The sequence below is a fragment of the Rhinopithecus bieti genome, unplaced genomic scaffold (assembly GCF_001698545.2).
Source record: "Rhinopithecus bieti isolate Rb0 unplaced genomic scaffold, ASM169854v2 scaffold_2453, whole genome shotgun sequence".
Lineage (NCBI taxonomy): Eukaryota > Metazoa > Chordata > Mammalia > Primates > Cercopithecidae > Rhinopithecus > Rhinopithecus bieti.
Window position 1 is genome coordinate 4,213,722 of NW_016804447.1, and position 14,991 is coordinate 4,228,712.

The following is a 14,991-nucleotide window of genomic DNA, read 5'->3' on the forward strand; positions in this document are numbered from 1 at the left end:
CTTGCAGTGGTAGTGATTTTGCACACTAAATATTTTATAAACTGATTGGTACCTGTAACCCTTACCATTGACCTACACTGAAAATATTCACTAAATAAAATATATTTGATGTAACTAAATTAATTCTACATGTCTATATAAAAATATAAAATACTCCCTAAAATGATAATTATGAAGTGTTAGAGCTGATAATCACAATAAAACTCAGTTCTAAATAACCACTGTTTTAATAGGTACCCAAACAGAATACTCATTAGACACTTTGCAGTAAAATAATACTTCTATTATTTTTAACCATGCCTAAAGTACTCTGCCTTTGCTATTATCATTTTCCATAAAGAAAAAAAGGAATCTTTAGAATTGTAAATGTAATTATTCCCCCTTACTATATTGGTATGTATGTACATGTATACATTTCATGACTCTAAAATCATACACACATGCTTCAGTGGGTTGTGGAAGTGTAAGTTACATATACAGAGTAACTTGATCAGTTTTTGTTTAACTGATAGTAGCTCCAATTTTTTAAATTTATTTTCATTTTTTATTTTAGCCAAAGGCAGTTAAGCAGCAAGTGGTTCTAATTTAAAGGACACAAAAACTCAGGTCAAATCCTTCTGAGATGTCTAATCATCTTATCTCTTCAGTAAATCAACACATTCACTTGGCGTTGTGTTAAAGTAAGATGCTGTTTACCATAGTCTCAATGTGTTACTAAGTTAGAAGCAAAGTCCAAAGGGTATAAAGTTCTAAAAAGGAAAAAGTCTACCATATCTGAAATGTGATATTGGAGTAAGTTGGTAAGAGATGGAAGAATGAAGGAATAGAAAAGACTTCACAACAAAAAATTGGTAAGTTCCTTGTAATTGTAGAGTAGATCTCTGGTTAGCTGTCTTTAGAAAAAGTAACACATTACAATGGAATCAGTATGTAAGTTGACTGTCATTTATAAAAGATGTTCATTAAGGAAGAAATTAAAAATAAAGATATAATTCAAAATTAAGACATGAAAATTACAAGTAATTAAAAAAATTTTATACCACAACTTCACCTTTCTTTGTTAATTAAAAATCTTTGATTCCATGTAGGTCAAGAGATTCCATTGCTACTGAAGTAGAAAATATAACTAAATTCAACTTCTTTTATACAAACCTTAATTTGACCTTCTAGCTCTTCAGTTTTCTGTTCTAAAGAGAGGTGTTTCTCTTTATATTCTTTAAGATGACTTTCCAGCTGACTGCAATGTTCTTGCTTGTCTTGTAACTTTGCAGTGACCTGATCCAACTGAGTAGTAATCTTATTTAACTCCTTTAGAAAAGTACAGTTGAAGAAAACTTTGGTAAGTTTACTATATCATAGTGGCCAAATATTCAAAGTAAAATTGAAAACTCTAATTTTATTTAAAAAAATATTTGGAGTAAGAGCTCAGATAAGTCCAATGATATATCAGAGGCTATACTTACCTACCAGTATAAACAACATGAACTCAATTCTTGCGTAGTCTGAGATCCTAAGTTTATATGTATAACAGTTTAATAACTTTCCAGTGTTTATTTAGGAAGAATCATTTTAGGAGCCAAAACAGAATATTAGCCGGGCTAATAATAAAGTAACACTTTTATATTATAATTAAATATTTTCAATGTTCAAGACACCATTTTAAAACTATTTTAAAAAAGTTACAGTGATTACATCTATGATGCTTTTCAATTCATTTGGAATATTCAGTTGCACAAAAAATAAATAAATAAAAATTACTAGTAAATCGACTATGTACCAAAAGTAGGACACATACCAAATTTAACAGCAAACATTCCATTCAAATGGGTTTTCGGTAAAGGGTAAATATAGAAAACCGTTTTGTTCTGTTTTTTAACTTGATATACTTCTGTATTGTTTTTTAAAAAATGGACCAATAAAGCCAGGTGTGGTGGCTCACCCCTATAATACCAGCACTTCGGGAGGCCAAGGTGGGTGGATCACCTGAGGTCGGAGTTCGAGACCAGCCTGACCAACATGGTGAAACTCTGTCTCTATTAAAAATACAAAATTAGCCAGGCACAGTGGCACATGCCTGTAATCCCAGCTACTTGGGAGGCTGAGGCAGGAGAATTGCTTGAATCCGGGAGGTGGAGGTTGCAGTAAGCCAAGATTACAGCATTGCACTCCAGCCTGGGCAGCAAGAGCAAAACTCCATCTCAAAAGAAAAGAAAAAAATCCGAAAGACCAATAACTAATATTACTCTCTGAATAGCCAGTAAAATTTAAAAATTTCTACTGGTAAAAGCTAAGAAAAATCTACCAGCAACATTCACCTTGACCCTAAAAGTAGGATGCTTCTATTCTACCAGAGTACTGCTTCTGTATTCCCTCCAGCTCCTCACTTCCTCCTATTCCCAAGAAACGAGTAACTCTTACAACTGAGGTAGAATATATAGTGTTCCTTTTCCCACTTCCAAGTGGCAAGTACATTTGGGTCATGGTCCAGTCTACCTACTAAAAGCAAATGTGGAGGTCTGCCCCTTCCAATCACCAACACTTGAAGGGATGAGGCAACAATTCAAAAGTTAGGAGTAAATATTACTGCTCTACACCAAGGTCTAGGCTAGGGGAGAAGGACAGTATCAGGAAACCAACCACAGCTGCACACTAGTAGAGCTTTATCAAAAACAAAGCTGTTATTTTTATCTCCATCTATGTGACCCTCACCTTTACTACTCAACTGGTTCTGAACTCATGGAGAAATTAAGGGGGATAAGCAAGTCTATCACAAGATTATACAAAACTAGGTATCGTCTTTACATGTTTGCAATCTGTTTATCTATCAAAGCACTAGGTGGTAGATAGTATGAAATTGCATCTGTTTCCCTACCTGCTGTTTATCTTGTAATGCATTTTGAGCTGTGTCCAAATGATTCTGAAGATCAGCTCTTTGGGCAGTTTTTGCTGCTTCTGCTGATAGCAACAGTTCGGTTTTGGCTTTAATCTGTAATAAAATTTATAAATTATTTAATTTATATTTAGTTCTTGATTTCCTCTTGCTTGAATGCACACTGCTTTTGTGACTAAACAAACTATTTAAAAATTAAGTCATTCACAGAAACAAATGGATTTATATATTGAAAAATATGCATGTGAAAATTCCCAAAATAGGAATGACAGGGGAGAAGACTCCTAATAATGCTGGATAAACAATAAAAAGATATCCTTATATGATTCCAAAACACTTCAGTATTCCTTTGCTAAGAAACAAAAGGTACACTGTTTTCCAGGAAAATGCCACTGTGTTTTTCAGAAGTGAATAACTGAAAGTCTACCACTATTATGATAAAGTAAATAACCATGCCCCCAAAAATGATGACTCCAAAGTTAATCAAGAATTACAGAATTTAAGGACTCAGCCAGACAACTGGCACTTTGTAAAATTCAGTATTCCCTGATAACTTCTCACTTAAAGGGTTTTATTTCTGATGCTCAGTCAAAATATTAAACATTAAAAATTCAAGGCTGCCGATAAAATCAAACAAGCACAAAGATCTATCTTGTTATCAAAAGTAACTAAGTGTTTGAATACCTTTAGTACAACTCACCTCAAATACGAAAAGCAAAAAATAGGCCAGGTGCGGTAGCTCACACCTGTAATCCCAGCACTTTGGGAAGCCAAGGCAGGCAGATCACTAGGTCAAGTGATCGAGAGCATCCTGGCCAACATGGTGAAACCCCGTCTCTGCTAAAAATACAAAAATTAGCTGGGCATGGTGGCACGCACCTGTAGTCCCAGCTACTCGGGAGGCTGAGGCAGGAGAATCGCTTTCACCTGGGAGGTGGAGGTTGCAGTGAGCTGAGATCACGCCACTGCACTCCAGCCTGGTGACAGAGCAAGACTCTGTCTCAGAAATAAAAAAAGAAAGAAAAGCAAAAAATAAAATATATATGTAAAAACATATATTTAAAATTAACATATTTTGAGAAAACAGTAAAAATTGGGGGAGCATTCTTTTAGCTGGTTGAAGAGAGGATCAATGAACATACGAAATCCAAGATTTACATTGTATGGATAATTACAAGCTGAAGGAAAAATTCAAATTTTTTCTCAATATCGAAATAATTTTCACAGAAATAATAGTTACATCAAGGTATATACATCTACATTGATTTAAAGGTGAAAACTAAAGAAATCTTCCCTTTAAACAATACATAGTAAATCTATACTGATGAATATATAGCATAGACTACAAATATATTTTTGCAGAAGTCAGCTTTATTTACATACGGCATTTCATCTATCTGAGGAACCAAAAATTCATGAAATATTTTAACATATAATAATCACTCATGATCTTTTTTATACAGCATGCTTCAACTAATGGAATATATGTATATTCCAAAAGTTATGTAGCATAGAAAGAAAGTTTGGGGGAAATTAAGTAATTGCTCCACTGGTTTGCCTTATTTTAGAAAGGCTTCTGATGGGGGGGGAAATGTGGCTATTCATATAGCCAGCCCCTCTCTTTGCCCTTTTTACAGGCAAAGACTAAGCACCAATTACTACAAGGCTACAATTGTTGCAACTTTTGCATTAAAGCCCTTAAAACAGTAAAAGCAGTGAAGTGCCCTCATACATGTGCATAATAATGTACCTTGATGCTGTCCTGATCATGCACACAAGGAAGTACTGTGGAAGTAGGGATCAAAAGGTGTATTATAGAACTTAAAACTGAGAAACAGCTTAAAAGCCTCATTTGTAGAGTTAAAGGGACACTCCAGAAAAAAACATTACCCTAACAGTTAAGCTACAGCTGGCTACAGCTAATACCCTTTGGCTAAGCACTTTTGGTTGACACTCTTTTATTAATAATACCACTTAAAGCACTAGGTTTTTCTCAGGGTCCTAATTCTCAAAAGAAAAGTAAGGCCATACATCCTACTTTATGAACTAACACTAGTTCATAAAGAAGTTAAAGTAGCTTTGAAAAAAGCCTCAAAAACTTAAAAAATATCTACAGGTAACATTTTTCAGAGTAATGACAAAGAAGAAGTTACTGTCAAGGTGATAATGGGAGCAATGATAGTAACAAAAAAAATGGGCTGATCTCATTGTTGGAATTAGTTCTGAAATGAATAGCAGTGGAAGGGCAATCTTTTGTAAAGGAAAGGACCTTGCAACGCAGAAAGAATCACAGACTGTCCTAATACATTAGTACATTCACATTGTCCCTAGACCCCCATTCCCTCCCCATTCCCCTCCCCCTTACATTGGACATCCACATAACAGGCTATCATATAATTCATCTAGCAAATAATTTTTTAAAAAAGAAAGAAATGTATATTCTCTCCAAGTTCTAATAAGTATGCCAGTCATATTATTTTATTATATTCCTTATTTCCCAGACTTATAAAGGAAGATTTAAAAAATCAAAGTAAAAAAATATTTAACATAGAAATCTAAAGGTATAATATCAAACTAATTTGAATATCAAACACAATAATGGCACGATCAAAACAAGGAAAATCTCAAAGATTTAGTGATTTCACCAAGTGTAGCTTGAGGAGAGACAGAGCACACCTGAGAGCAAGAGCCAGAGAAAGAGAGAGAGGAGAGAGAGAGAGAGAGAGAGAGAGAGAGAGAGAGAGAGAGACAGAGAGAGGGAGGGGAGAGAGGAAGAGTGAGAAGAAGACGGAAGGGAGGAGGGAGAGAAAGACAGAGAGGGGGAAGCGGATGAGAAAGTCAAACAGGAAAGTTCAACTAATTGTCTAGATATAGCCTTTATCTAATTCCTATTTCAAATTTTTTTCAATTAATATGCAAGGCAAAAAGAGATAGAAACAGAATTTAAAACATTTGATGGTCTAAAACTGGTGCTTTATACAAACATTAAATTTAATATTACCTGTATGTCAAGCTGGGAGACCTTCTCCTTGCTTTCATTTAATTGACTATTTAATTCATTGACACTGGTTTCTAGAGAAAGCACACGGTCTTGTGCAGCTCTAAGATGTGCCTTCTGCTCTTGTACCTGGTCATGCAAATTCTCCTGGGCTTGTTTATGGCTTTCTGACTGATTCTTCAGCTTCTCTGTTAGTTGAGTTACCTGTTATACAAGTAAGATTAATCATGAAGTTCACAAATGATATAACAAAAATTCAGAAACCTAAATTTAAGAGCCATGAGAATATTAAACTGCTTTATGATAGTTTATCTCAAATTTTTTCAGGTAAAATTATTCACTTTTCCAAAATACGTCAACATAGTATCTCAAATACCAAGAAATAACATTAAATTCAAAGACTGATATTCCTTTTAAAATAATCTTTATTGAGCTGTAAGTTATATAAAATTCATTCAACTGAAGTTGTACAATTTGAGATTTGATGAATGCATACACTCATTTAACTAGCCATCACCACAATCAAGATAAAGAACATTTCCATTATTCCAGAATGTTTCCTTATGCCCTTCTGCAGTCATTCCTCCCATCCCATCTCTAACTCCAGCCAATCACTGATTTGGTTAAGTAACAAGATTTCTTTATATATCTGGGCATTTCTGAATTGTCAGATACATGTATTGCAAATGTTTTCTCCCATTCTGTGTTATGGCTTTTATTTTCATAATGGTATCTTTTGAAGAGCATACTTTTTTTAAATTTAGATAAAATCCAAGTCATTTGACTTTTTATGTTCACTGATACTGTTTTCTACTTGCTTAATCTATTAAGTACATCCAATAAAATTTTCATTTCACATATTTTTGTTTTATCTCTAAAAGTTCAATTTTATTTTTTTTTTTTTTTTTAAAAGAGACAGGGTCTCACTCCATCACCCAGGCTGGAGTGCAGTAGCACAGTGATAGCTCACTCCTGGGCTCAAGTGATCCTTTCACTTCGGCCTCTAGAGTAGCTGGGATTACAGGCACAAGTTACTGCACCCAGCTATTTCCGCTTCTGTCTCCATCATTATAGTTTTTTGTTTCTATCCATAAGCATATTTGAAGAGCTGTTTTAAAGTACTTGTCTGGTGACTCTATCATCTCTTACTTTAGGGTCTGTTCCCACTGAATAATTTCTCTCCTGGTCACGGCTCACATTGTTTCTGTTTCTTCATATGTGTAGTAATCTTTCACTATTTATTGTGACCACTCTCGATTTTGTTGTCTTCTTTCAAAGAATGTTTTGTCCCAGCATGTATTTAATATATTTGTGGTTCTACTGGATCCTTTTCAGGTTTTTTTTTACACTTTGTAAGGTCAGGTGTATGGCAGCTTTTACTCTAGGGCTAGTTTAGCCTTACTCCTCTCCTAAGTTATGACATCTCTGATATGTCTACTAAATACTCCCAAAGTGTTCAGCCACACCTTTCTTCTGATTGACTGGAACCTGAACATCTCCCAGTCTTGTGTAAGCACTAGTAATTTTTCAGCCTGTAGCTCCTTGATAGTATTCATTGTCTGGCCTCATAGAATCCTACTTTACAAATACAAAACTTGGCATTCAACAAAGCCTCAAGTGGATTCCTAAGCAGATTACTGAAGCTTTTTCTCTGTACTGCTCTTTCCTTTCTGGTATCCTACCCTACAAATTCAATCTGCCTTAACCTCCCTGAACTTCAATCTCTCAATTTAATTTAATATCTCACATAGACCACTGGGCTTTCCTTAGGTTCCCCCAAGCTGTGCCACAGTCTGGAAAATGTCTCTGGATCAAAAGCTAGCGTGGTCAAAGAGTTCATATCACTTGTTTCTCTTCTCTCAGGGATCACAGTCCTGCACTGCCTATTGCCCAATGTCTGAAAACAGTGGTTTTGTACATTTTTTCCACTTTTCTTGGTATTTATGGTAGCAGAGTTAAATAGGTATTAACTATGCCAATATGGCCAGAAACAGATTTATTTTAATTTATTCTTTAAAATGAACGCATGGCTTCCTGACCATATTTATATGATAAGCAACGCCAAGTTGTATACAACCAAAAACTAACCTAAAGAATTCTTCAAAACTAACTTTGAAATTTGGAGGGAAATCTGTTATATTCTAATTCTAAAATTAGAAAAGTGATATGGCCTTCTGACACTTTGTTTCAAATATTTTCTCGTTTAAATAATAACTCTCTTATTACACAATTCTTCCAAAAAAGCAACTGTAAATTCTTTTTTGTTTGAAAATGTATTTATCTAAATTTTATAAACTTTTCTTAAACTACATTTTAATGTTGAAACATTAAGGCAACTTATCAAAATTATTATTGGCTATACATGATGCAAAGACATATACTTTATCAAAATATGTTACTATTAAGTCTGTATATTAATACACAGTAAAAACTAACTCTTGATTAATATCTTCAATTTATGAATACATTTCATTATTCTTTTTTTTTAAACATCACAAAATGCCATTAAGCAAGTATACACTATTAATATTTCTGTTTTTCCAGTGAGCTAACAACGTAAAATGATTTATTCATAGTCACACTTACATCCAGGGACATGAACTGAGAAATTTTCCTTTGTCAAATCATGTTTCACTACAATAGTAATCTGCCTCTTAAGGTACATGAGATGCTATTTGTCATAAAAATATGTAACATTTAAAATGTGCTAAAAAGAGCAAGAATGAAGAATCATTTAAATAAGCACTTAGTAAGACTTAGAGAGACAGAAGTAAATTTTAGAAATATAATATATTTTACAAGCTTACTTGCTCCTGTAGTGTATGGTTTTTTTCTTGTAACTGGTTAAGAACAGCAGTCTCTCCTTCACCAGCCTGAATTTTGCATAAAGATCTTCTCTTTCTTTTCTAGTAATGAAATATTTTCTTTACTCTTCTGTAATAAAGCTTCAAGGTTCTGGATCTTTTGGTCCTTATCGCCAATTTGACGTAGAACTTGTTCCAAATCATTCTGTAAAGAATTGAAAACCACTACTTTAAGAATAGAGAATTAAAAAGTTATTCCTCAAACATAAAATGACTAACAATAAATTCCATCACTCAAATTCTCAGTCTTACATTTTCTTAAAACTATTACATTTTAACATGGTAAATTTAGTTAAGCACTTAGAACTATATATTTAATAATATAAATCTATATCATTATAAGCTAGAATTTAACAAAAAACTGTCAACCACATTTTTTTCTAACACTCTAATATGACCTCCTGCTACTACTCTTTTTCTGACCCTAATTTCAGACACATGAGACTCAATCTCACACTAGGCACACTCCCACCTCGAAGCCTTAGTGTACTAATTACTCCTTCTGCCTGGAACTCTTCCCCCACACAGTCATATAGTTTACTCCCCGTTCAAATGTTTGCTCAAACATCACCTTCTTAATTAGGACTATTCTGACCATTCCATTTAAAATTTCAGCCTTTCCCAATATTCCCTATCTTGGTTATCATTTTCTTTCCATGCTTACTTTCCAACACACTAAATAATTTGCTTATTTGTCATGCTGATCTGCCTCACTCCAACCACCCTCCGTTAAAACGTATACTCTAAAAATGATTTCTGTGTCTTAGGCATTGATATATCCAAGATATTTGACACATATATTCTAAAAAGTCACTGAATGAATAGAAAAATAAATTATTACACTCTAAATCACATATACATGCAGGCTCACTTCAATACACTAAAAGAACTCTTCTATCGATACAGCAAGGGATCCCTCTTCTTTTACTTTCACACCACTCTGCTGACACAGACCCAGCAACCATGTGGTACTCTCATGATTTGTGCCAATATTAAAATATTTGAGATCAGTCACTTTCAAGCATACTTCTCATCCTTCTAAGTTTTGGTCAAATGACAAAAGGCAACCAAACCTCTCTGCCTCTCAGTCTCTGTTCCTGCCACTGATAGATAACTTCTCTCTCTACATTCCACTAATCTGGAATCAGAATTCCAGGCCTAAGCTTCTTTCCATAAAAGTCACTCTGAGGGAGGGGAACATCACACACCGGGGCCTGTTGGGGGTTGCGGGGCAAGGAGAGGGAGAACATTAGAGCAAATACCTAATGCATGTGGGGCTTAAAACCTAGATGACGGGTTGATGGATGCAGAAAACCACCATGGCCACATGTGTAACTATGTAACAAACCTGCTCATTCTGCACAAGTATCCCAGAGCTTATAGTGTATCTATAAATATCTATATCTATATCTATATCTAGAGATAGAGATAGTAGATATAGATATATCTACTATAGAAAGATGTAGATATAGATATAGATATTTATACATACACTTTAAGCTCTGGGATACTTGTGCAGAATGAGCAGGCTTGTTACATAGTAGATATATATCTACATATCTAGATATAGATATACAGATATAGATGTATAGATATAGATATGTAGTCACTCTGTTTCCAAGTCTTAACTGAAATTTGATTCTCCCTTTACAGATGCCAATTCTCCCTCACCCCTCACCCTGCTCTGGTCAGTAACATCTATTCCACTGGGCAAGCAGAGGAGGGTGACCTTTTCCTGGTGTTTCACTGCCATTACTCTCTCCCTCATGTGAAAGCTTCGTGTTGCTCTGGGGATTATGCCATTTACTTATTCTACTCTCTACTTTTTGTTGCTATCATCTATAAATCCCTACCTCATTCACTGAAGACTTGAGACCTGATTTAGTCTTTCTCTCAATCCCAATTTCTGCCAATTTCCTGGGAAATACAAAATACATAAATAATTAAGAGCATAGCCTCAACATTCATATCATCTTAATTCCTGGACCTTTACTCATTCCACATTTCACACACTCATATAGGATTTGTAACCACCTGAAATTCTTCCAGCTAGAAATTTCTAACTATCCTACTCTATGACCACAACTTACTGCCTTCCAATTTAATGACCTAATTTCTGTTATTCAATGTCAGAGATGTCAATTTCCTTCTAACATATTCAGCATATGCCTAGCTTTTCTTCGTGAACTTCCTATATAGATATGACCTAACCTTAACTATTCTTTCAACCACATTGTCCATTTCCTTCCACCCAAAAATTTCCAAGAGCCACTCCCAAAAAAGCCCAATTCTCCATTCCTATACTTCTAAGCACTATTGGAGTAAAATCACAAAGTTCCATAGATTGGTGCTACTACAAATTTCTCGTTCTGGTTTCAACTTCCATTACAGTATATATTCAGAATTATCTTGTCAAGTTTTTTATTTGAATGAGGTCCTCACTCTCAAATATTCCCCTCAACAACTACTTAAAAGATTCCATATGATCTCTACATTCTCAATCTCTGCTTGCCTGATATTCAGCTATTACTATCTCCAACTTTATCAAGAAACATGAGATTTTCAGGAATGATCAATCTTGATTTTCAAAAAAATAATTTTATATAAAATAATATGTGTATATATATTATATACACATACAATTAATTAGAACTATGTTTAATAATATAAATCTATATTATTATAAACGAGAATTTAACAAGAAACCTTCAATTAACCACATTCTTTTTCCAATGCTCTAAACTCATCTCCTACTACTCTTCTTCTGATCCATGAGACATATATAGATATACATATAACAATATATACATATATTTATATATATAGATATATGGAGCTATGTATATATGCCCCACTCCATATTTACCTCCTTTCCTCAAGCTTCAGTGGATGAGTTTAATTTCACCCTCCCCCAGTGTATCAGTAACATCGTAGCTTCTTAACAATACCTTATTCCCTCAGCCGCTTCTCCCCCAATAGCCTTAATAACTCCCTCCCTATGAATCCCTTTGTCCTAGACTATAGACATGTCCAGGTCTCTCTTATTCTCAAAAACACTCCCCAGGACACATCCCCCTCCAGTTTCTGCCCAGTCTTTAAACAATTTACACTGACATTTCAAAAATAATTTATATTTACATTCCTAATTTCCTCATCTCTCATTTACTCATTAATCGACAATCAGATTTTCACCTCTATTACTTTACTGAAATTATGTTTAGCAACATTATCAATTTACTTAATTGCTTAATCTAATTGGTATTTTTCATTTATTATACTGAGCATCGCCACCACACAAACCCACATTTGAAGGTGCTGATTACCCCTAACTTTCGACCCTTCCTATTCCTTTGGCTTCCACTCTGCAGGTTCTTCTTAATTACTCTGACCATTCTCACTCTTCCTGGGGCTGCTCTTCTTCTAACTAGTCATCCCTTAAGGGCTGGTGTTTCTCAGAAGTCTTATGTTACCAATTATCTATTTTTCTCACTATACTCTCTCTTCTGGCTGATCACATCTACTCTAATAATTCCATTTACTTCATATATTCTGATGTCTCTCTCAGTTAACATATATAACACGATTCCCTCCTCCAAGCTTTAAATATTAAATATATCGCACTGGTGCCTCAAGACACGTCCTAAACTGAACACATCGCATTGCCCTATGAGATGGCCATTTGTATCACATTCACTAACACAGCTGATGACACCTCCATTTACCATGCACCCAACGCTATCAACCTGGAAGTCACATCCCTTCTCCCTCATCCCTTTTATCTATTAAGTCAACCGGTGCTGTTCATTTATTTTTACCTTATAAGTATTTCTCACATTTGTCCCTACGACTTCAACAACTGCTTGAACTAAGACCAGTATTATTTTTCATCTGAACTGCTGCATATATTAGTCTTTTAATTCACTTCATTCCAGAATATTCCCACCCAAATCCATCTTGCACACATCAACAAGAATAATTTAAAAAGCAAATCTGACTATGGCAATTCTTTCTTAAGACCTTCAATACCTTTCCATCTTCAAAATCTTTCCATCTTGAAATACAAATGTCACATGAGATCTTCTATAAACTTACCCATATCTAATGCTCTGACTTCTTAAGTAATCTCTAACTTACACTTCAAGGTACAGCAAAACCTAAGAGCTTAGTTCACACTAGCTTCAGTATCCTTCATCCTTGTAAATTCTACCTGGAGTAAACTTCTCACTACCACCATCTCTGTACCCCAGAAATATCTACTCATTTGTGCTCAGATTGTCACTTTTAAAAAGTTTTCCATGGCTGCTCTTTTCCAGACTCTGTTTGGGTTAGGTAACTATTCTCTATGCCACCGTAATAATTTTATATACATATACACACCTAGAACTAGACTCATTACATCTCTTTTGTTAGTTGTGAGGACTTTTCATGTTTCCATAATGAGGGACGTTGCCTGGTCCGTCTTTCATCCTTTCTGTATTCCTCCCCAGGGAATAAGAATGTAAACTTATTGGATAGTGTAGAATAAGGAACAAATAATCATGTTCAACTGAGTCCCTGCTGTTCCCTCAGTCTGACAGACAATCTGTCTGCAAAAAGGTGAAAGGCTGCCATTTCTAGCTTTGTGGTTAAACTAATAAAGTTAATTCTGGGTACAGTATAAGAAAGCCCACTTGGCTGCTGACTTATACCAAATTCTTCACACTTGCTTTACTATTGCCATTTCTTCCTTGACCTTTACAATAAAGCTCCTAGAGTTATCTATATTCACTCTATCAAACTTTTTTCTTTCCATTCTCTCTTGAACCCTCTCCAATCAGGTTTCTGTCTCACTTCTTTATGCAAATCATCCTAATCAAGGTCATCGATGACCTCCATATTGCCAAATCCAGTGGGATTCTCCATCTTCATTTTGTCTGGTCTCCATCCTTCTAAATGCCCAGACTAAAATCCTTGGAGTCACCCTTAAGTTCTCTCTGAATACTCTATAATAAATCAGTCAGCTTTACCTTTAAAGCAAAACTAGAATCTGACTTCTCACTACCACTCTAATCCAAGCTACATCATTTCTTATCTGGATTATTGTAGTAGCCTTTTAGCTAATTTCTATGCTTCTACTTATGTACCTGTACAGTCTACTCTCAATACATCAGCCAGAATAATTCTGTGAAATCACAAGTCAAATCATATCACTGCTTTGCTCAGAACCCTCCAATGGTTTCTCATCTTAACTCAAAGTAAAATAAAGTCCTTAAAATTACCTATAAGGCACTAGAGGTTCTGATATCCTGTGAGATCTATGACCTGCCCTTTTTAACTCTTCTAACACTCTCCCACTCCAGCCCTGACTTCCCGTTATTCTTGAGACATGCTCCTGCCTCTGCACCATTTAATGTACTAATGTTCTTCTCTCTGAATCACAGGCTTCTCCTTCCTTCAGGTCTTTCATCTTTTCAAAGAAGCCTAACACTGCAGTCCCAACTTTGGTCCCCCCAAAACACTTCCAACTCCTCATCCCTCCTTCCTTCATCTTTATAGCACTTATCACCATTTAACATGCTATATATTTTGCCTATTTACGTTGGTTATCGTTGCCTCTCTCACTAAGCTCCATGAGAGCAGATATTTTTGTCTGTTTTGTTCACTGCTAAGTTCACAAAATCAGTTCCTTGGCTGAGAGTAGAGGTTAATAAATGTTTTTTGACTAACTGAATAAAAGAACAAATAAATGAATCCAGTATTTTGATCTCTATTCATCTGACTCCCATGCCACTCTCCAAGCTCAGAAGAGAAAGGCATATTATTTATTGCCTCCCTCAAACTACAATATTGTTTCTACGTACATATCATTAGATTGCCATCTCCTAGAGGGCAAGTACTCTGTCTATTCACAGTGCTGAGCACAGTGAAACGTCAGGCACGGTGGATCACGTCTGTAATCCCAGCACTTTGGGAGGCAGAGGCGGGCGGATCACGAGGTCAGGAGACCAAGACCATCCTGGTGAAACCCCGTCTCCACTAAAAACACAAAAAATTAGCCGGGTACAGTGGCGGGCGCCTGCAGTCCCAGCTACTCGGGAGGCTGAGGCAGGAGAAAGGCGTGAACTCGGGAGGCGGAGCTTGCAGTGAGCAGAGATAGCGCCACTGCACTCCAGCTCCAGCCTGGGCGAAAGAGCGAGACTCGGCCTCAAAAAAAAAAATAAATAAATAAATAAAAAATAATAATAATAATAATTAAAACA

General features: G+C 35.3%; 1 protein-coding gene across 1 annotated transcript in view; it reads right to left on the reverse strand.

The window, feature by feature from the left end:
- The window catches only part of EEA1 (early endosome antigen 1), a 165,493-nt gene that overhangs the window by 37,533 nt on the left and 112,969 nt on the right, over nt 1-14,991 (reverse strand). Inside the window, 5 exon segments of the mRNA XM_017868342.1 lie at nt 1,153-1,308; nt 2,873-2,986; nt 5,892-6,092; nt 8,696-8,773; nt 8,775-8,897. Of these exon segments, the coding sequence (XP_017723831.1) occupies nt 1,153-1,308; nt 2,873-2,986; nt 5,892-6,092; nt 8,696-8,773; nt 8,775-8,897 (672 nt within the window).